The sequence below is a fragment of the Scardinius erythrophthalmus genome, assembly GCF_964197995.2.
Source record: "Scardinius erythrophthalmus genome assembly, chromosome: 21".
In the NCBI taxonomy this organism is placed as follows: domain Eukaryota; kingdom Metazoa; phylum Chordata; class Actinopteri; order Cypriniformes; family Leuciscidae; genus Scardinius; species Scardinius erythrophthalmus.
Window position 1 is genome coordinate 14,157,512 of NC_138241.1, and position 23,282 is coordinate 14,180,793.

The 23,282-nt window shown below is 38.4% G+C and overlaps 1 protein-coding gene across 1 annotated transcript in view; it reads left to right on the plus strand.

Annotated features, from left to right (window-relative positions):
• Positions 1 to 23,282, plus strand: part of LOC308681561 (zinc finger matrin-type protein 4) — a gene marked incomplete at its 5' end in the record, with an annotated part of 104,817 nt that overhangs the window by 31,934 nt on the left and 49,601 nt on the right. The window contains 1 exon segment of the mRNA XM_081350565.1: positions 3,520 to 3,612. Within this exon segment, the coding sequence (XP_081206691.1) occupies positions 3,520 to 3,612 (93 nt within the window).

Here is a 23,282-nt window from a genome sequence, read left to right on the forward strand (position 1 = left end):
ATATATATATATAACACACAAGGTAAATATTCTTCAGATAAAATTTGAATAATTTGCTTTGGCATCAGTACAATGACAATATAGATGTAATATGATTTTGTTGCATCACAGAGTATATTGGATTTTCATACATGGATACATAGAATTATATACAGGATCATAAAAAAATAATTGCCATTATAAACGGTATAGTAAATTCTGAACCACTTTCAGACAAATGTACATTCTGTACAATCATACTGCTCATGCACTACTAGCATGAATATTCAATATTTTTAATAGCTGTGTCATTTACCCCGTCTCCTCTTTAACCCTCAAATCAAATCTCTCCCAGACCAAATGCTCCCTCAGTGTCTGGTCTTTATCAACGGCTCCTTTCATTCCCTCTTAGCACTGAGCTCTTCACTGGACCAGTGTAATCCAGTCTAACTGCTTCGGAGACAACAGAGTCTCTCTCTCTCTCTCTCTCTCTCTCTCTCTCTCTCTCTCTCTCTCTCTCTCTCTCTCTCTCTCTCTCTCTCTCTCTCTCTCTCTCTCTCTCTCTCTCTCTCTCTCTCGTCTCTCATTCACTCACACTCCTTCCACACACTCTCATTTGGGCTGGCCAATAAATGGTACAAATGTGTCCTCCAGTAGAAATCTTGCTACAGTATGTGATTTATACAGTGACAGATATATTTGCAGAGATTTAATATTTTAGCTGGTGCTTAAAAGGGGGATACATTTCGAGACTAACATTCTGAGAGGGATTTAGTGTTCTGACAGACTGTCAAGCACAGTAAAACCTTCCTGAGAAGTTTCATCTTTAAATGCATTCCCTACTGTTAAGCATGTCTCCTTCTGTGACAAATTCAATGACAAATTTCAAGCAATGTTTTGGTTTGGGAGTGCTGAAAATGTAAGGGTTTGTTTTCTTCATTTATTATTTTCTTTTTAATTAACATCTAATCACATTGTTCTGTGATTTGTGTGTCCTCACAAGCCTAATAATATTCTGTAGATGCCAATGTTTTTAATACCCAACGGTCCATTGCAGTTCTTTTGATGAAAGATTTTCTAAATGATTAAATCATGTTTTAGATTAAACTACGCATTCCTTACAGATTGAAGGACAGTTTTTATGGACATTTCATACAAATATTAATTCAAACAAAGAGCTTCAGAAAACCATTTTATACTAATTAAAATGTTTAACTATTATACCAATGATTCAAATAACTCGCTGACTACTCAATTTTGATATGTAGTTTCAAATTGTAGTAAAAAGAGTTAACCAACCATATAGATCAACTAAAAATGTAAAATGTAAAACCAGCTAACCCTTTTTGCCAGTGTTGCTATTGTTGCTAAAACTAAAACTGCTAAAAATGAAAAAACGTTAACTGAAATAAAGCTGAAATTATAAAAATAAATATGAAAAGCTTAAAAAAAATGCAAATAATTTGAATAAAACAATTTTAAGTTTGCAGTACTAAAATTTAACCTGAATTTAACTGTAAAACTGAAACTGAAATAAAAACAAATTAAAGCTAAATAAAATATAAATTACAAATGCAAATCAAAAAGTTGAAACTTAAATTTAAATAAACACTGAAAATTTAAAAACTCTTCAGTGCTCTTGCTCAGCGTTTTCATCCAAGCCATTTCTTGACCCAGCAGAACTCACCTGCAATCTGTTCTTACTCAAAACTTATATTAATCACTTGCTTAATACCCACAGATGCTCACACAGTCCCGTTTTTTAATATCAGACAAATTGCATATTGCATTACAAATTCAAGCTATTCATCTTAAACCCCAGAGCATTAACAATTTGTCCAGGCTTGATTGCCTATCTAGGCAAATGCGGCTAAGCTCCAAAACCTAGTGAGCTGCCTTGCTGCGTACCGCCGATATATGCAGCTACCTGAAACGGAACCTTGTAAGTGTTTCTACATACACAGCAACACCAAACAGACACATGAAGCAAAGATGAGATTTTGCTCACAAATGATTTAAAACTAAGTTTGCCATATTTATTACTAAACTAAATGTGCAATAATCAAATAAGAATAATAAACACATAGACTACAAAAATAAAGTGTCATTTCAATTAGAGAGGGGTCACAGTGCTAGACCAATTAGTCAGTTAGTGAGGTTGAGTAGTTCACTCTTTTAGAAATAGTTTTTCTTTGAAATTCTTCCACTTTAAAACACTGCTGCTTTAACCACATACATTCAGCAACTCTATAAGACCTATTAAGTGACTTGTGGAAATGTAATGTATGTAATGTTGCTGCTTACTGTTTGGAACAGCCTTTACGTCAGGGCCTGTGATGCCTTAAAATGCTATATAGTTAGCTCAGGTTTTGGAACAACAAAAAAATCGCTTTCGTTTACCTTTTCGGTTTACCTGTTCAAATTGTAAAAACTAAACTAAAGTGCTTGAGGAGCACATCTCTCTAATTGACTGTGTAAATATGTTCTTGAATCGTGATCTTAAAGAGCCAAAATTGAAATGTCACACTGCAAGTCTTTCATTTTTCGATTACATTTTAGAGCAGTATTTTGAAATATGTCCTCCCTCACTGAGCTCATCAGGAAACGGCTCTGCAGAACTGTGTGAAGTGGAGCGTTTTGACGCAGGCTAGCTTCAAATTGAAGAGCAGATGTAAGTTTTATATTTTAAAAAGAATATGGAATAAATGTGAGTCTTATCATCATGATACACTTTACATCTCATAATCTCTCATATGGCCAGATCTCATATTATTATCTAAAATAGGGTTCATTCAGGGCATGTATAAAACTGTTACCTGAGATGTCGGCTGTGCATGAAAAAAAAAAAAAAAAAACAGTCAGTCATAGACTTAAATGTTCATAGCCGGAACATTACTGAATCTTATAGCAGGTAGCCTATGTTAAGTGTTTTTTAAAGAAGGTCATTGGGGCTTTGCTCTCTTGGCCCACCTTGTCTATTTGATATGTGCGTGGCTGTAAATGTTTTGAAAGCTAAGCAGTCACATGCATTTTTCAAAGTTGAAGCGCTTTTGGTATCCTCAGATCCCTATGAAATAATAAAAATGTTTGGGTGGAGTAACAGAAGACAGCAGTTAATATTCAATGCAGATAAGAAATAAGAAAACAGGTACATACAATTTTTTGTTAAAAAATAAGGATAACAAACCTAATGAACAGTTGAGGGAATACTGTAACAAGAAACCTCAAAAGTTCTGCACAAAAAAAGACTCAAAGTTTATTTTGAATACTTTCAGTAAAGTCAACATGCATCAAAATTATTAAAGCAGTTGATGCTAGTTTTTCTAAAAGCAACATGATGTTATGTTATTAATTGCTTGTCTATTGATTGCCCAATATAGTTCAATTATGCAAATTGGATGCTCAGTCATGTATTGCAGAAATGGATATTTCCTGGGTGTCTGTCATTTCTTTACATTCATGTTAAAGTGAGAACACTTTGATCTCTGTTATGCTAACTTCACTCACTCTTTCTGTATCTTTCTCTCTTTCACACAACAGAGCAAGAAACATGCCAATAAAGTGCGTCTGTTCTACATGCTCCACCCAGAAGATGGAGGACCACCATCCAAAAGACTGAGACCAGACAATCCGGTATTTTCTTAAGCTTTTAAAATAAAACTTAATTTCAGATTATAGACTTCCTATCTCTTTCTCTCTTTATGTACATTATCTGTACAAACTTAATGTTATTTAAATGCATTAGATAATAAAATATCAAGCCAAGTGGCATCTGCAAATGATCTATTTTTTTAAAACCTAAAAACAAACAAACATATGTTTGTGAAATGTTTTGCTTGAAAAGTATGCTTGAGTTAATGCTCTTTAAAATAAACGCCTCTTTAAAATAATCGTATTTGAACTACATACACATATAATGTATGTTCCCAAACAGCTTTTGGGGCTTCTTTCTCTCTTTATTTATTAGTCTGAGGAGGAAGGAGCGGGGGTCAGTATTACAATGTCAATATTACATACTGCACCTTTAAACCTACCTGTCAGACATTTAAGTTCACATTTACCTTTTCCCTGGTGATATTCTATATATGAAAATCATTTATAAATAGCAATGAGATTAAATGGAAAGCAAATAGAGATGTACTGTATATTGACTTGCTGTCAGTTGTTTCTCTTGAGAAAAATACCCCATTAGTATCACCCTCCTCTCAAAAGTGTTTCAGTTTCTGCTCAGATTTGCCAAGATACAAAAGTCTGCAATCAAAAGTCTGAGATCTCAAAATGAGCTAAACTATTTCTCATCAAATTATCTGAGCTATGCTATTAATTTTTCACATTCATTTTATACTCTTACTATACATCTAGTTTAATGTCTTTACATACTGTAAATGTCAACTATTTTGAATAATCTATTTTACTTGTTTATAAACCTCAGGAGCCATTTTTGTTTGCAGTGAAATGCTAAATGAGGGCAGTGGAGATTACAGACACTGAGCTTTGATTTTTCTGTTGTTTTCACTCCTCAGAGACAGAATGTTAATGTTCATTTTCCCCAAAAGGTAAATGACTGGCACAGCAGTCATCTAATGTCTTCATGGACTCTGAATTAAGCCATGATTAACACTGAAGCAGATAGACGTCTTGAAGAGGCTATTAACCACTAAATGAAGAGTTTTAGGGCTTTTTATTATATTCTGACAGCTCTTAACGTACAATAATGATCCCTGTGTTGATTGATGATTTGACACACTGGGCCCTATTTTAACGATCTAAGCGTATGGTCTAAAGCGTAGGGCGCAAGTTCACTTAGGGCGAGTCCGAATACACTTTTGCTAGTTTAACGATAGGAAAAATGGTCGGCGCGCCAGGCGCATGGTCTAAAAGGGTTGTCCCTATTCTCTTAATGAGTAATGGGTGTGTTTTGGGATTTACGTCTGTTAAACCAATCAGAGCCTCATCTCTCATTCCCTTTAAATGGCAGTTGCACTCGCGCCATGGCAGATTCGCTATTTACATGATGGAATTTGATAGTGGAAAGACCAAATGCCCTTTAATAAGCAGTGTACGCGCGTTGTGGAGGTGCACATTACTAACACACTCTTTAAATAACAATAAAAAAATATTGCGCAGTCTATTTCTGTTGCCTCAAAATAGCAACGTGCCAACAATACTCCAGAACACACCTCTTTTCAGACCTGCACACCCATGGGCGCACAAATGGGCGCAGATGCATTTTTAAAATGCATTTAAACAAAGTGGCTCAGGACGTTAAAATGATAACTGCGTCGGACTATAACTAGCAAAAAACACTTGCATTGCGCTTGCCGCTGCATTGTGCCGGGTGTAAGATAGGGCCCACTGACTCTTACAGATTGTTTTGACTTGTTTGTAAGCGCTTGAGCTCTTGGAATTGCTTTCAGAAGGGTCTCTGAGGGGTGGAGATGTTAGTTTATAACTTTATGAAACATTCAGCATTGAGAGAAACCTAACCGCTCAGCTACCATTTTTGTTTGAATCATGGTCTGTGCTCGTATATAGAGCTCATTAGTGTGGTTGTTTATGAATAATTCTTCTTGGACCAGACAGAGCTTTGCCATGACACTTTCAAGCCCTCTGTTTGAGAGCTGACAGACCACAAATCAAAACCAAACATAGCTGAAGAAAGTAGAAACACTAAAGAAACTGATTCCGGACACCATCACTGACATAAACTTTCAAAAAAAAAATTGTCCACTCCACACATCTTTACAAGTCAATGCAGATTCCTGTCAATAATAGATGGATTGAAGCAGATCTTTCTTGCATTTGCTCGTCTATCAGTCTGGAATCAGTCAGAGACAATATGTGCCCTGTCAATGCCATCACACAGGAGAGAAAAAAATATAAAATATATATCCTTCTTGACCACTGTCTCGGCAGCATTGCCAAAAAGTCTGGAAGGCGGCACCGGGGCATCAAGATAAAAGCTTTCTCCTTCTCCTTGAGCCTCGAAAGGTTAAGCCATAGATGCCTCTCCATGCCGACCATAGCAGCAATCGAGCTGCTCACGGCACAGGCCGCCTTCTTGGTAGCACGGAGGTCTGTCGCACGGCAGAGCTCCAGGATTGGAGATAATTCCTTCGCCAGATTGAAGTGTTATTGAGGACAGCAGGAGATGCTCACCCTGTGGTCTGTGTGGATCCTGTGGACAGGGACACTATACTGTAACAAGCACCGTCCTTTGGATGAGACGTTAAAGTGAGGTCCTGTCTCTCTGTGGTCATTAAAAATCCCATGGCACTTCTCGTAAAAGAGTAGGGGTGTAACCCCAGTGGCCTGGCAACATTTCCTCCATTGGCCCTTATCAATCATGGCCTCCTAATAATCCCCATCAACTGAATTGGCTCTGTCACTTTCTCTCCTCTCCATTTATAGCTGGTGTGTGGGGTGCTTACTGGTGCCTTTGTACTGTGGCTGCCGTCGCATCATCCAAGTGGAGGCTGCACACTGGTGGTGGTTAAGGAGAGACCCCTGACATGATTTTAAAAAGCTTTGGGTGTACAGTAGTGCATAGGAAATGCGCTATATAAATACCTCATTTATTCAGATCGAGATCCTTTAATAAATCGGCCTGGTAGGCTTGCAACATCGACATAGTGTGCAAAGCCCCACCAGCCTGACACGCCACCACATAAGCTTTGCCAACAAGCCTAGATGTAGTCTAACACAGGGGTTTTCAAAGTGGGGGCCGCAGCAAGTTGGAGAAAAAAAAAGCGAAAAAAAAAGTTAAAAAACGTTAAAAAAATAAATATTTGTTAATATGAGTATTGTTATGAAATAACATTATAATAATTTGTTGCATAGCCTATCTGAACATTATACTTTTAATGCTAATCTTTTAGAGATGAACTGATTGATCGGCTAGTGACCAGAATTGGCCGATTTTCACATGATTTTCAGTCTGACATATGCCGATTCAAATGCACTCTGGCGCCGCATGAATAACATCGCGGGACATCAGCATCACACATGCACACAAAACGCACATGTAGGAAACCTTGTGAATTACGGTCGTTTCAGACCGCGAGCGGCGCGTGAGTTTTTCCGGCGTGCATGTTCAGTGAGTGCATTCACACCGCGAGCAGGAGCAGCGCGTGAGCAGCAGTGAAGCGGAGGGTTTCGGCGCCGAGTCTATTTTTGCTGCGCTGCTTACTCTCAATTAAAGTGAAAGCACACTTTGATGGACAAAATAAACATGATTTCACACAAAAAGTACCTAAAATGCACATAATATGCATGTATAGTGTGTTTTAACAAGCACTGGAGTAGGCTATGTCAGAAAAGAAAATGAAGACAAAAATATTTATAGAAAATTTACCAATTTAAACTTGTTTTTGGTGTTTTATATATATATATATATATATATATATATATATATATATATATATATATATATATATATATATATATATATATATATACAGTACCAGTCAAAAGTTTGGAAACATTACTATTTTTAATGTTTTTGAAAGCAGTCTCTTATGCTCATCAAGCCTGCAGTTAAAAAAACAAAAAACAAAAACAAAAAAACAGTAATATTATGAAATATTATTACAATTTAAAATAATGGTTCTCTTTTTTAATATATTTTAAAATGCAATTTATTTTTGTGATGCAAAACTCCAGTCTTTGGTGTCTTATGATTCTTCAGAAATCATTCTAATATGATGATTTGATACTCAGTTATTATCAATGATGGAAACAGTTGTGCTGTTTAATATATTTTTTTGGAATACTTTTTTCAGGATTCATTGATGAGTAAAACGTTAACAGCATTTATTCATAAAAACAGCATTTATTCAAAATAAAAACATTTCTAACAATATAAATCGTTACCATCACCTTTTATCAATTTAACGCATCCTTGTTGAATTAAAGTACTAATTTCTTTAAAAAAAAAAAGTTATTGTTCCCCAAACTTTTGAACGGTAGTGTATATTGTTACAAAAGATTTCTATTCTAAATAAATACAGTTCTTTTTAACTTTTTATTCATCAAATAATCCTGAAAAAAGTATTTCAGGTTATAAAAAAAATATTAAGCAGCACAACTGTTTCCAACATTGATCATAAATCAGCATATTAGAATGATTTCTGAAGAATCATAAGACACCAAAGACTGGAGTACTTGCTGATGAAGATTCAGCTTTGCATCACAAAAATAAATTACATTTTAAAGTATATTAAAAAAGAGAACCATTATTTTAAATTGTAATAATATTTCATAATATTATTGTTTTTTTTTTGTTTTTTGTTTTTTTAACTGCAGGCTTGATGCGCATAAGAGACTTCTTTCAAAAACATTAAAAATAGTAATGTTTCCAAACTTTTGACTGGTACTGTGTGTATATATATATATATGTGTGTATAACATTTATTTTACATATATATATATATATATATATATATATATATATATATATATATATATATATATATATATATATATATATATATATATATATATATATAAAATGAAATCAGAAGCGGCTAAAATCTGTATTGGCAGGTCAAATAACTAAATGAAAAATCGGAATCTGCCTTGAAAATTGTAATCGGTGCATCTCTATAATCTTTCTGATTGGCTGGTATCAAACACCATCACATAATCTGATGTTCACCTAGATGTTTTATTTATTTATTTCTACATGTGCCATAAGGGGGGCCTTGGCCAGAACCTAATGGTATTTGGGGGGCCTTGGCATGGAAAAGTTTGGGAACCCCTGGTCTAACACAGCTTCAATGGCAATGCTGGAGCCTTTCATGAAGATGCCATACCAGGAGAGAATCTTTAATCTGGGGCATCCTTATATACCCGTTTTCAGCCAGCCCCTTCATAGTTGCAGAAGGGGCTTAAACACGAGCCGAGTATGGCTTCTCTCACGACTTGACCATTTCATTGTGGAGATCGGGGAGAAATGGAAGGCTCACTCTAGTAAGACACTTACGACCCGCAAGGAATCACACCTGGGGCAGATTCTCATTTTCCGCCGACCAATCTAACTTTAGTTTGGCCGTGTTGCTGGTCATAACGTCAACCAGCTCCTCATATGTTGGGGTAAGGGAGGAGACGGGCTTCCACCAAACTAGATCGGGCCAACAACAAGCTCTCTGCCAGATCGGAAGAAGCCTCAGAGCGAGGTGGGAGCCTCAAGTGATGACCGAGCATGTTCCGCTCCTAAACAGACAGCTCATGTGTATCATCTGGTGTTATAAATCTTTCATACAAACAAATGGCTTCCTGAAGACAAAGAAGCTTTCTCTCTAAGTGCCCTTATATACCCTGCTGGTGCACCTGTTATGTCACCTGACGGCGGTAGCCAATCAAAATTGGTGTGTATCACACGTGCTTCAGATCATAGCGTCAACTCCATGACTCAGTGACTTTATATCTTCCAAATGGTGACATTTATTTCTAATTTTAAATTTTGTCTCACAATTACTTTTTTTATTTATTTTTTCACTTGGGTGAACGCAGGCTCCCATAACAGAGACATTCCAGCATGTAAAAGCAGAGCCACCCCTGATAATAACACTCAGTCTCATTTTCAGTTACCTCTTAAAACTTGCCTTGTTTTCCAGATTCGTTGACTTCATCAGAAGGAAGTGAGTTGCACTGAGGCTGTGGAAAGTGTTTGATTTTCCTTTTTAAAAGTGTCAAGCAGAAGTACACAGATGCGCAGGAGAATAACAAAAGAGGAAAGTAGGTCGGTAAGGTGCTCGGAGATATTTAAAAAGAAATCTTTCTTTGCTTTAGTGTCTCTCCGTCAGGTAGTTAAAGCATGTTAAAGAATGTGTTTTTTTTTTTCTTCTTCTCTGTGTGTGTGTGTGTGTGTGTGTGTGTGTGTGTGTGTGTGTGTGTGTGTGTGTGTGTTGTTTGTTTTTTTGTCTCCTTCTCTAGTGTCCTCCATTTTTCTAAATCTATATTTTTGTATTCTGTTTTTAACAGGCAGAATTAATGTGCTTCTCTGACTTTCCTCCTTCGGGCTCTTATTTTTAGCTTGTTTTCACACCCTTTCCAACGTAACAACAGAGGAATGAGAGAGTGGAGGAGAGAGATAAACAGACTCCTAATTAAATGCTCTTTGTTAACAACAGAACAGGACCTGACACTGCCAGAGCATCACACACACACACACACACACACACACACACACACACACACACACACACACACACACACACACACACACACACACACACACACACACACACACACACACACATGCTCACACATATTCACAACTTCACACACCACCACCTTCACTCACACATGCTCACACACTCACTTTGCTTTTGTTATCAAACCTAAAATAGGTCATATGTAAATGCATTCAGACAATGCGTAGGTGAAGTTATTGGCAAGGAAGAAAAAGGCATGTTTGAATGAAAACCTGAGAGTTAATATGAAATAGACTTGCATTCGTTTTCTGCAGCAAATGCTATCAGAAATTCTGTGTCTATTGGTCTTTCTTACCTGGGTTGGTTGGTTGGTTTATTTTAGGTGTTGCTGACTGCTTCAATTTCCCCAGTGTTATTTATTGGGTTACATGAGGACGAATGTTTCCCCTGGTTCTGAGATCATAATCATCATAGCAATCCCTATGCATGGGCCCTGTGGATCTAAAAAACACTGAACAGATACCTGAAAATCAAATTATCACCGAAAAGTAGGAGGAAACAAACTGACAAAGCCAACTAAAATCTCAAATTCAAACAGTTTCCATCCCTGCTGGGAACCACTGCAACCCTGATGGGTTTTTAAAAGTGTTTCGTTTTATTTTTATTCTCTTTATGGTTTTGAAGGACATATACTGTACTGTTGGGGCCAGGTGATATAGCTAAAATAATGACAGTATATCCTGATAATTTTCAGCCTACATTTTGTCTATGGAATGGTTTAAAAGAGTGATTTTGTTTAACTCAAACAAACCTTTATTTCAAACAAACAGCTCAAACTCTAAAGCAACACTTTTTTCAGTGTCCTGACTTTGTATTACAGTATGGGAAATAGATTATTTTTATATTTGCTAAAGATTGAGTTTAACAGTGTTATTAAATGATTAGTGTTTTTAAAGATTAACTTTGAGGGCAAAGGTAAATATCCACTGATATAATCTACTGTTCAAAAAATTTGGTGTCAGTAAGACTTAAAAAAATCAAAGAAGTTTTATCCTCACCAAGCCAGAATTTAATTTATCACAAAGTTTAGTAAAACAGCAATATTGTGAAATATGATTACAATTTATCATTCCTGTCATGGCAAATCAGCATTATTACTCCAGTCTTTAGTGTCACATGATCCTTCAGAAATTATTCTAATATTCTGATTTGGTTCTTATGAAACAGTTCTTATATTATCAATGTTTAAAATAGTTGTTCTGCTTAATATTTTTTTGGAATCTGAAACTTTTTTTAATTCTTTGATTAAAAAAAATATATATATTTGAAATAATTTATTTATTGTCAACTTTGGTCAATTGTCCTTACTGAATAAAATTATTAATGTCCCTAAAAAAAAAAAAAAAACGTACTGATCTCATATTTTTGAACGGAATCTCGATAGCAATACATTTAACTAAATAAATCTCCCTAACAATAGTAATGACTGTGCAAAATTATCAGAGAGCTTTACACAGTGTGTGGAGTGCCTGTGCCTCCAAAATAAACTGAAATGAGTTGCATGCACTGCACAGAAATCGCATGAAGCACTAAAACACACGTCATAATAGATGTACACACTCGCATACAATGATGAGCGCAGCCTGAGCTGTGACAGTGAACTGCAAACAGCCTGTTTTATATGAGCAGAGCAGTGATTCGATGGGAAAACACGTCTGTGAGTGGAGAGAAAGCTACACACTCACCTCTCCTGCAAACAGCAGTCAGAACACACACATCTACTGGCCAGCTCGCTGGAATCAGGTCACAGGCTCAGGGAAACAGAACTAGGCCATGAAGTTTGAACTTATTTGTCCGTTTCCTTTCAGCAGGGTGGTGACAGAGAACACTCTGTTCCTCTAACACACACACACACACACACACACACACACACACATACACACACACACACACACACACACACACACACACACATCACCACAGCTATGAGATGACCACTCTGGTCCAGATGTGTAAAATAGAGTCTGCTCTTGTGTGCAGTGAGAACAGGTTCACATTTCACTCTAATGTGCCAGTTTGCACCACTTTTATGGCGTAACATGACAGAGCATTTAGGCATTGAACGATTCAGGAGAACGGTAAGAATAATACTTAGGTAAAATGAACATCTTGATAGATAGAAGTGTCATGTACGTATAATAGCTTAGAGGCCCTGCTGGTGTGAGCATAAGTAGATACCAATCAACAGGTAGATAATCTGCTAGTGTCTACTATGGTATAAGTGGGCACATTATTTACATGTAAGAGCAAAAGAAAAAGAAAAATCTACAAATGCTTTTGTACAATGCTTTGGCATAATACGATATTTGGATATTTTGTTTTTTTGTCCATTAAGTTCCAAATCCTTGATAGAAAATCCAGTTTAAGCTCTGTTTTGGAACATACACCTGGCTTTCAGCTGGTCCAAACTGGACTACCATGCTCCACGATCCATCTGAAGCTGTCTTGATCATCTGGATGCTGGTTTGTTCCCTTTCAGTTAGTCACTATACGAGTTATGTCAGTGAATGACGAAATGGGGGTTTCGCTTAGAAGCCTATCACCTTCGAGTTCTTCAAAACGAGCCAATGGCAAAACAATGCCATGGGTCTACGGGATTTGCATAGCGCAACTCCTCCCCACCGTGTGGGTATAAAAGGAGCTGCGCGGCAATCTCGCATTATGTTTTTGCTTCGGAGCCAAGAACATTCTTCACTCCTCTGCAAGCCTTTCTGAGTTATTCACTTACGAGACGAGCGACTCTTCAGTGCTGTTGGTGTTACGGTGCGTTCCAGCGAGATCACAATACCTGCTGCTGGTCTGTGCAGTATCTGCCAACAGTGTGTGTTTCTCCCTGGGCGCTTCAACACACTGTTGAGTTTTTTCCTCTCTAAAAGAGCTGCACATGGCACGTCTTTTTAAAGATGTCTCGTCCGTGTATTTCTGGGTGCAGTAGACAGGTATTGTCTTTTGATGGGTACGATCGCAGGGTTAAATCACAGGGTTTGCGGATGCGTCATGTTCTCATTGCGGGAACATGACCATCGCAATGTTGCGATCGAGACTTGATCACCTCCGAAGAAGTAGAGTCCCCTCTGCCACATCCCAATCTATCCCCTCTGCGAGAGGGGATACTTTGGCCAGTGGCCAGGGTGATCTGAGGGTCACAGTGTGGAACAAAGCTCTGACGATTCACACCCCCCTCTGGCACATTGCAACCCGTGAGGCTGCCCGATGAGGTTGCCGTATCACAAGGTGGGTTAGAGTCTTCTGGAGATGAAGACTCGGCTGTGCTGCCTCCTTCGGGTGTGCCAGCATTGCCCAAGTCTGATCCGGAATTGACTGCCATACTTTCCCGGGCAGTGAGCTTCGGGATTGAGTGGAATCCTCCACCCTATCCCGAGTGCTGGCGGCTGGATGACACCCGTCAGTACCCGCCCCCAATACCTTTCTTCCCGGAGGTGCATGAAGAGGTCATGAGGTCCTTGAAGTCTCCTTTGACTTCCCGTGATCATTCAGCGACCTCTTCCGCCTTCTCTACCCTCGACAGGGCGGCGGCTAAAGGGTACACTAGGGACCTGCAGGCATTTTCGGTTGACCAAGCGTGCCTAGAATTCGGGCCAGCTAACTCTCACGTGATCTTGAGACCCCGGCCTGGATACGTGCCCAAGGTTCCTACTACTCCTTTCAGGGAACAGGTGTTGAACCTGCAAGCGCTGCCCTCGGAGGAGGCAGACCCAGCCTTGGCACGGCTCTGTCCAGTACGCACCCTCCATGCTTACATAGACAGAACGCAGTGTTTCAGGACCTCAGACCAGCTCTTTGTCTGTTTTGGTGGGAAGCTGAAGGGAAAGGCTCTCTCCAACAAAGGTTGTCTCACTGGATAGTGGACGCCATTATCTTGGCTTACCAGACGCAGGATCGACCATACCCTCTAGGGGTGAAGGCACACTCCACCCAGAGTGTGGCTTCCTCCTGGGCTTTAGCACATGGCGCCTCGCTAACAGACATCTGTAGAGCTGCAGGCTTGGCGACACCCAACACTTTTGCGAGATTCTATAATTAGATTCGAGAAATGATTCTAGAGCCAGTGTCTTCTCATGTACTTGCTTCCACTAGCCAGTAAGTAGGACCTGCTCGGTGTCATCGCTTGCTGCGCCATTCCACTCCACAGACTGGATACATGCGCTATTTCACTCAGATGAGTTCTCCTTAGACCCTGAGTTCCTCCTGCACTGTCGATGCCATCACCAGAGTGCATGCTCGGTTGATCAGCCCTCGTGATTGGCTAGGTGCTTCCATGTGGATGGTTCCCTGCTCGGGCAACCCCCACATGTGTATTTCCACTGTAAGTCTCCACAAGCACGTGTCTTTCCCTCGGCAAGACCTCTTGCCATCTCGAGGTTGAAACATTCCACCCTGCGGGCTGGATATCTCTGAGTTTTTCCATATGCATTCCATACTTAGGTCATATGTGTATTCTAGTCCTCCCTACGGGTAGGCGCTGTGTTACATATTCCACCTGGGATATGCTAACCAGTGTACCTTGGTATTCTTGCGTTAAGCCTAGCCCTTCGTCTGTGCTAGTCTCATGACAGGGAGCTCAAACTTGCGCAGGGCACTGGTAGACAGCCGCTGTGGCATGATTGAATTGGGACCCCCATTCCGTCATTCACTGATGTAACTCATAGTGACTGACTGAAAGGGAATGTCTCTGTTCCGTATGTAACCCTCGTTCCCTAAAGGATGGAACGGAGACGTTACGTCCACCTGCCACAACTGCTGTACCGCTGGAACAGCCGGGAGTTCAGTCTCGGCTCCTCAGCATAACATAATGCGAGATTGCTGCGCAGCTCCTTTTATAACCACGCGGTGGGGCGGAGTTGCGCTATGCAAATTCCGCAGACCCATGGCATTATTTTGCCATTGGCTCGTTTTGTAGATCTCGAAGGTGATAGGCTTCTAAGCGAAACCCTCATTTCGTCATTCACTGACGTAACGTCTCCATTTCCGAGGGTTACATACGTAACCGAGACGTTTCTGGTCCAAGATAATTCTCCATTGGGGAAGAGTAAGCTGAGAATTCAACTTTGCCATCAATAAATTACATTATGAAATATATTAAAATAGAAAACAGTTATTTTAAAGTGTAAATATTTCACAATATTACGGTTTATACTTTACCTGCATGCAACCGTTTCCAGTGCAGAGAAAATCTGTTTTTGCTGAGATATATATATATATATATATATATATATATATATATATATATATATATATTTTTTTTTTTTTTTTTAAGACAAGTGCAATCAGCACTTACTCAAAAAAAAAAAAAAAAAAAAAAAAAAAAAACGATATACATATATATATATATGGCTAGATGTATATACGTACTGTGTATATGGGTATATATGGCTGGTCTCACCTTGAAATGCTGATTTCACTCTATTGAATGTGAAAGCAGAGCACAGCTGAGCCTGTTTGTCATTGCGATACATCAACTTCAACCACACTACAAGAAGTATTGTTTGATGTGACTGAGGGTCTTGTTTTAATTTTTATTTTTATAATGATATTGTAGAACAGGACCCAGAGGAGCATTGTATAGCTCAGTGGTTGTACTTTCAGAGCTCAGAGGACTCAAGTTCTCAGTTTCTTTTAAGTGTCTACTGTCTCAGATGTTTCTCCTAAAATCCCTTAGAGAATTAAAAAATAGAAACTAATGAGACATTTGTTGTCATGCAGTAAGTAAAGAGCCTCAGTATATGATAAATGTGAAAAGCATCACTTAGAAAATTTTATCTAGGATTAATTTGATGAAAAATATAATCTAAGAACGCTGAGAATATTTACCTGAGAAACAAAATTGTGTTAGATAACAAGACTAATTGATTTTTTTTTTTTTAACCCACTGGCATTTTTATATATATATATATATATATATATATATATATATATATATATATATATAGCGTAAATCTAGCTCAATTTAGTGTGATGTATGCTTAAGACAAGAAGAAAAAAAATGCCAATGGGGTAAGAAAAATATTAAAGGGGTGGTTGAGAAGTCCTTAGCTTTTTAAGGACTACAACAAACGGCTGGTAGGGACTACACGACATTCCGCCCCCAGAACATGATTTATAGACTATAGTCTACATGTTGTCACTTCTTCTTGAGTCTCTCCATCTTTCTGACTCCGGTTTGAACATAAAAGGTTAAAAGTTTTTGAAATTTTCAGTGCATGTCTGTCTGAGGTAATCGAAACTGCTAAGGACAAGAGCTCTTGAAGCTCCGCCCCCTGTGCTGGGAGCAGCAGTCCATTTGCATTTAAAGGGACAGACACAAAACAAGGCGTTTTTACTCACTCTCAAAAAGTGACAACTTTAAAATGCTATATAAAATTATCGGTGGGGTATTTTGAGCTAAAATGTCACATACACACTCTGGGGACATCAGAGATTTATTTTACATCTTGTGAAAAGGGTTTGCATCAAAATGACATTTTTAAAACATTAAAAAATTTAAATTTTAATAATATTTTACAATATTTTTACTTTACTTTTGAGTAAATATATGCAGCCTTGGTGAGCATAAAAGACTTCATTCAAAAACATTAAGCGCGTTGATTTTATTAGTGCTTTTTGTGCATTCACGCGTTTGACGCGAATTCGCGTCTGCCGCCCGAGTTGAAAAATCTGGACTTCTGCGTCAATTCGCGCCGCGTTAACCAATCAGGAGCCTGCTTGCTGCATCACGTGATGAACTGACAGTTTATAATGTTATTTTATGTTTGGCCTCAATAAATTATTTTGTAATATGACTAAAATGCACAACAAAGCAAATCTTTCACAAAAAAACTCGATTTCAATATGATAAATACTCATTTTTTATTGAATGCTATTTATTCCATATCTATTCTAGATTATATGAAACTTTATTAATCTAATGTAAAGACAACAAACACAATTTAGTGTATAAAAACTTTTTTTAAAAAATCACAGGACAGGTTTCACTTTTGGAAACTGGCTCCATTTATTATCAAAACAAAAATAAATGACAGATTAGGTGGGTGCGGGCGAGGGTGAACCCCGCGCCAGGCTGTACAGCGCGGGCTCGTCAGGCAGTGACCACCACTCGAGGCCGAGGCTTATACGGCCTACGCTGTCCTACGCTGCTGTTTCTGCTCTCCAGAGCATATACGAGCAGTGACTCTCTCGATTAATGCTAATGCTAATGCTCGATAAACATCTAAAAAAAGATGGCCGCCAACAGGTTTCGAAACTTTCGCCTCTGACGCGTGTAAATTTCGATTCAAACTTTTGATTTTACGCTCGTCAATTTCGCTCTTGACACGCGAATGCACACAAAGTGGTCAAGCGTATAACTAGATGCGGCAGGCGCGAATTTGACGCGCTATTCGCATCCGGTGTGAATGCACAGTTAGTTTTTTATTAGAAACAGTTGAGAGGTTAAAGAGTGGCAAACCTGCTTTGGTGGTCAGGTGTCAACTGCTTCATCATGCTGCCAAGAGTTATGTGCGGGTTTTCAAACTTAGTGAACAAGTGAACAAGGTGAGGAGGAACAGAGCTGTCAATACCAATAAAGATTTTTTCACGGGCACTGAAAGTCAATGAGATGGCCACCTTGAGGGTGTGTGTGTGTGTGTGTGTGTGTGAGAGAGAGAGAGAGAGAGAGAGAGAGAGAGAGAGAGAGAGAGAGAGAGAGAGAGAGAGAGAGAGAGAGAGAGAGAGAGAGAGAGAGAGAGAGAGAGAGAGAGAGAGAGAGAGAGAGAGAGAGAGAGAGAGAGAGAGAGAGAGAGAGAGAGAGAGAGAGAGAGAGAGAGAGAGAGTTGCACTTGGGTTCGCTATATCTTGCCTCTAGTGGAATCAATCGTAACAATATGTGGATAGTCATTTGACAGAATATCCACAGAGAGAAAAGAGCTGGAAAGAGAAACAGACTCTCACCATCACACGTTGCACTGGAAGTGCAGCTCAGATTTTCCATGACTTTGCACCTCTATTTAAGTGCAGAAATGTCAGCAGTGACGTTTGAGCAGAATGCGGAGATACAAACCTGGCTTAAGACACAACATGCTTGAGCCAAAATTTTCTCTGCTCTGGAATGAAAATATGGTAGTTTTATTTTTGTCTGATGTGTGATTCCGATTGAGCAGATGCTTTTTGCAGTATCAGCTGCAATACTTTTCTAAAAATGAAAAATCTGTCATTTACTCATCCTCATGTTGTTCCAAACCAGATGTTTTTTTTTTTTTTTTTTTTTTTTCAGTTTCTTCTGTTTTCTTTTATGGAACATAAAAGGAGATGTTTAGTGCAATGTTAAAGGCACATTCAGTCATTTTCTTTGTCATAAAACATTTTACACACACAAATACTCATCTCTCCCTCACACAGAACTAGTTTCAGATGACTTAGTATATAGCACATAAGACCACTTTATGGTGCTTTTTTGTGCTTTTTTCTATTATCAGTATTATTGCATTTAAAAGAACAGTGTAAACATTGGGACACACTTATATAGATTTTAAACATGAGTGTGAGTACACTGCCATTCAAAAGTTTGAAGTCAGTAAGATTTTTTAAATCCCTACCAAGGCTACATTTATTTGGTTAAAAAAAAAATACAGTAAAAACAGTAATATTTTGAAATTGCATTAAAATTCAAAATAATTGTTTTCAAGAAATAGTTCTTATTATTATCAATGTTGAAATCAGTTGTGCTGCTTAATATTTTTGGGATTTCTTTTTTGATGAATAGAATGTTCAAAAGACCCGTTTTTATTTGAAATGGAAATCTTTTGTAACATTATTACTGTCTTTACTTAGCCTGGTTGCCAGCCGAACTTAGCCCCGCCCACCACATTTTTAGGTTGAGAAGTTCGGTCTGGACTTGATCCGTTGAGGAGCTATTATGCCCGAACCAAAGCTGTTCGGACCAATCAAATTGTCAGGGCGGGCTTTATACGATGATTGCCAGATGATCTGTAACGTAATCATCCACGACGTCACCAACAAGTGCTTGGGTTGAATTTGTTTACAAGAAAGATGACTGCTGCTGGAGAATTGAGATTTCACACTTACAAATAAGTCAGATAGAATAAATGCATATTTGGTGTTCTCTCCGAGGAAAGGGCTCCGGGCTCGGAATTCGGCCCGAACCCAAAGTACTCCCCCCGTATTCCTGGCTGTGGAAAAACAGGCCAAGAGTGAGTGGAGGGATGCTGAAAACTGTCAAGGAATGTTAGGTGAGTTGACAGAGTGAATAAATATATGCTCTCATGCTGATAGGGTAGACATGGTAATTGTTTGATGACAAGTTGATTGGATTGATTATTTGAACGTGCTCCTGCCGAACTTTGTTTATGAAACATCATGTGTAGATTCCGCCATCGCGTCTGTTATAGAAGATATCGACAGCGCATTAATTTGAAAAGAGGAACAGAGAATCGCGATCAAGGGATTTGTCGATCGGAAAGATGAATGAAGAACATACGTCACTTACTCCGTTGCTCTGATTGGTTGTAGGTCTATCCAATTGAGTGCAGAGGCATTTTCCTTCCTGGTTCGGTTGAAACGCCCCATAACAGGGTTGCCAACTCTCACGCATCTGGCGTGACAGTCACGCATTCAGCCTCAATCTCACGCTCTCACGCTTAACAAAGAAATCTCACGCTAAATTAGACATTCTTCTGTGCTGTATTTTTTTTCACTCGTGTGCACTAAATTTCAGAATTAAACAATTCAGGCTCTTAACTACTGGATGGACCACTATTTATGGCGCAAATTAGTTAAAATCTCCCGGAATCTAGAGCGAGCACGCATGCGAGACAGAAACCGTAGCGCACACACGGCGTACGGCAGCGTTGAGCATTGTAGCCAATCACTGACATGTCTGTTGAACGCATTGGCCAATCAGAGGCGTTTAAATGAGTCGCTGTCCTGAAGATGTGTTTTGCGCGAGCTCACCGAGTTCTACACTTTCGCAAACCTGTCATTATTATTGCCTATAAACTTAAGATGCAAATAAAAGATTCACTGCAATGTATTTGATATTCTTGATGCTGTTCTGATGCGCTCCATTACGCACCGCTCTGTTTGGTGTTAGGATGACTAAAAGTTCAGCGGTCTAGCTCTTCAATGTCAGAATGATTAAAGAAGTGAACGAATGCCTGGCAAAATGTAAGTGGAAAACATTTAATATTTGACTGTTTTACAATAGAAATGTTCAACTACCGACAGTATCCGGTGACGCGAATTACTCAACTTTTTTTTATTTATTTACTAAATTTAGCCTTTTTGAATTGAAAATATGCTATAATTTCTTTGATTCATTTAGAGAGAATGCATGCATAATAAAAAATAAAATATTATTTGCAAATAGTTACAATTATTTCACTACTACAATAAGCCTTTTTTTCTTTATTCCCTTAAATCGCTTTTATAATTAATTCCTTTAAATAAAAATACCCCAAAAAAATTTGGGTTGGAATCCCCCCCCCCCCCGTTGAAATATATCCCCCATTAGCTAGACACCCCCCCCCCCCCCCCGTTGGAGAAGTCTCACTCCGAGCTAAACTCAAAAGTTGGCAACCCTGCCATAATCACAGCCCAATGGGGCAGTATTAGACTCATATTCTGACTAGAATCTGAGTATGAGGATGTCAGGCTAGTCTTTACTGTCACTTTGGATCAATATAATGTGTGCTTGCTGAATTAAAGTAATATATATATATATATTTTTTAAAAAAGCATAAATAAATACTTTTTTTATTTTTTTATTTTATAATACCACACTTTTGAACCGGTGTATATGATTCGATTTTTAATTTTTGACTGAACTATTACTTTAAGAAGTGTTTAACTCATGAATCACCAAATTAACCTGTCAACCTGATATACAGTGTTTTCACTGACACACTCAACAACACTGATTGTTTTAGACTCATCCTCCATGTGGCTTCCCTCATACTTCCCTCACAGGTTTTCCATTTCTTATTCCCTTGATATCAATCTGGAAAGATCTCACACACAGACAACACCATATTCCGTTATAACAGCCAACAGTCAGTCAGTCTTAAGGTTTTTTCCTGCACTCTTCACTGAGATTATGATTCTAATTATGTTCAGCAGCTATTGATTTTATCTTGCTGGAACTGAGGCTCTTGATTTTTCTTCAGATATATATAGACGCATTTTTTAAATATCTTAGAGAGGTATATATATTACATACAGATATGACTCTTTCTCTGTAGACTCAGAATTACACTTTTTGCACACACAATGTCCAAAAGTGGATCTACATACTGTGTTGATAACGGTGTAATTTTAACCACATCTCAAATAATGTGTCGTTTTTAATAACACGTTGTGGTGGAAATGATGCAGAACCTGATTTCACTATAAGTGCAACATGTTCCTGGATCAACATCTTTGTTGATCCTGGAATAATGTTTTAAGCAACTAATCAGATTTGAGTTTACAGTTTATGTCAAGTTTAGGCTTACAACCAGGGTTAGGTGCTTCTATATTAGTCTGTAGAGGAATTTACAGTTAAGACCCGAGGACCAGGTATGGTGAATGAAGACCAGGAGTCATTACAATTACTCAATACAATTATACTCTTAACACAGGTCACTAAACTATGTCACTTCAGGTTGAATGATTATGATTGGTTAAGACATAAACCTAGGAAATCTACACAAATGGACATATAGTTCAAAGCACATCTCTTTTGATTATCCAGATGACAGTGGTCCTGGTTTAGGCTCAAAATGATCCTCCGCAGTCTCATATCAGCATTTCTAGGCTTCAGTTTGTCTGAAAGATGGTCATTTCATCTCCCCTAAGTGCCATTTGTTCACCTCACGGAAGCCAGGACCTGTAAAAAAGGATACTGACACACACACAGATACACAACTTCTTCCAGGTTGGAGTTGGTCCAGCTCTAGCTCTGATCAGAAAACTTTCCCAAACATACTGATAAGATGTAGCCTACTTTCTCTCATTAAGAGGTTCAGACAATATTCATGATTATTCTCTAGTGATGTAAGATGAAAAGTAAAGTAAATGCTTTAACTGTGAATTGGTCACGTAGTAGACAGGCCAGAGTGGCCCCAGTAGTGAGGGCTCTTTGACAGCGTGTTCCTCCCTCCTCCCGGGTTTTCGGTACCAGTGTAATGATGTTAAAGGATCAGGGAAGAAGGATGAGGGAATCGGCGAACGTTCAGCATAATACTTTAATCATAAAATAAACAAATATCAAAACGAAAGTAAAGACGACTTTCAACCCCTCACAGACGACTGCCACAAAAACAGTCCAGGCCTGGTCCTCTCTCATCCTTCACTGTCATCACTCCTCCTTTTATCCTTCCAGAGCTCCTCTGTGAGAAAATCGAGGCTCAGTAGCAATCATGCCACTGGCCTCGCTCTCTTCCCACGGCTCTCGGCCCCACTTTCTTGCCAAAAAGTCATTCAAATCGTTTAATATTTAGAAATATAAATATTGATTAATAACTTGTTTTAGACTAATGTGGGGTCTAATACCCTACATCTGGACTGACAAGCCTCTACGGAAGGTGACAGTGGTGATGCATGTTCCCCTGTCGGGTAAATATTGGATAGAACAGACAATATCTTTTTCTTCCAAGGACTTAACTGGAACAGAATATCCTACAGAGCACGCAGTGCGTTATTGACCATCAGAACCTTAAACATAGTTGTCTTTTCATGTCTTCATGTCTAATTTGGTTGTATGAGCAAATTAATTGATTACAAAACAAATACATATTTATTCTCTGTAAGCTGGCTAAATGAGCAAACACTGTTACTTCATTCCTGACATGGGTCAGACCCTCAGTCACCTCTCAGATACCAAATACAGAAATTGTCTGTAACATAAATACCAGGATTTATAAACTTTTTTTATTATTATTATTATTATTTTTTTTTTTTTTAGAAAACTATGATTTCCACATTATTATAACATACAAAAAGAGAGATTGTAAATCCACTCCTTTCAAGTGTTATTTACCTATTATTTCCCTCCGGTTTTAGGGATAACATATGGGCGGGGTTAGGTTCAGGGAT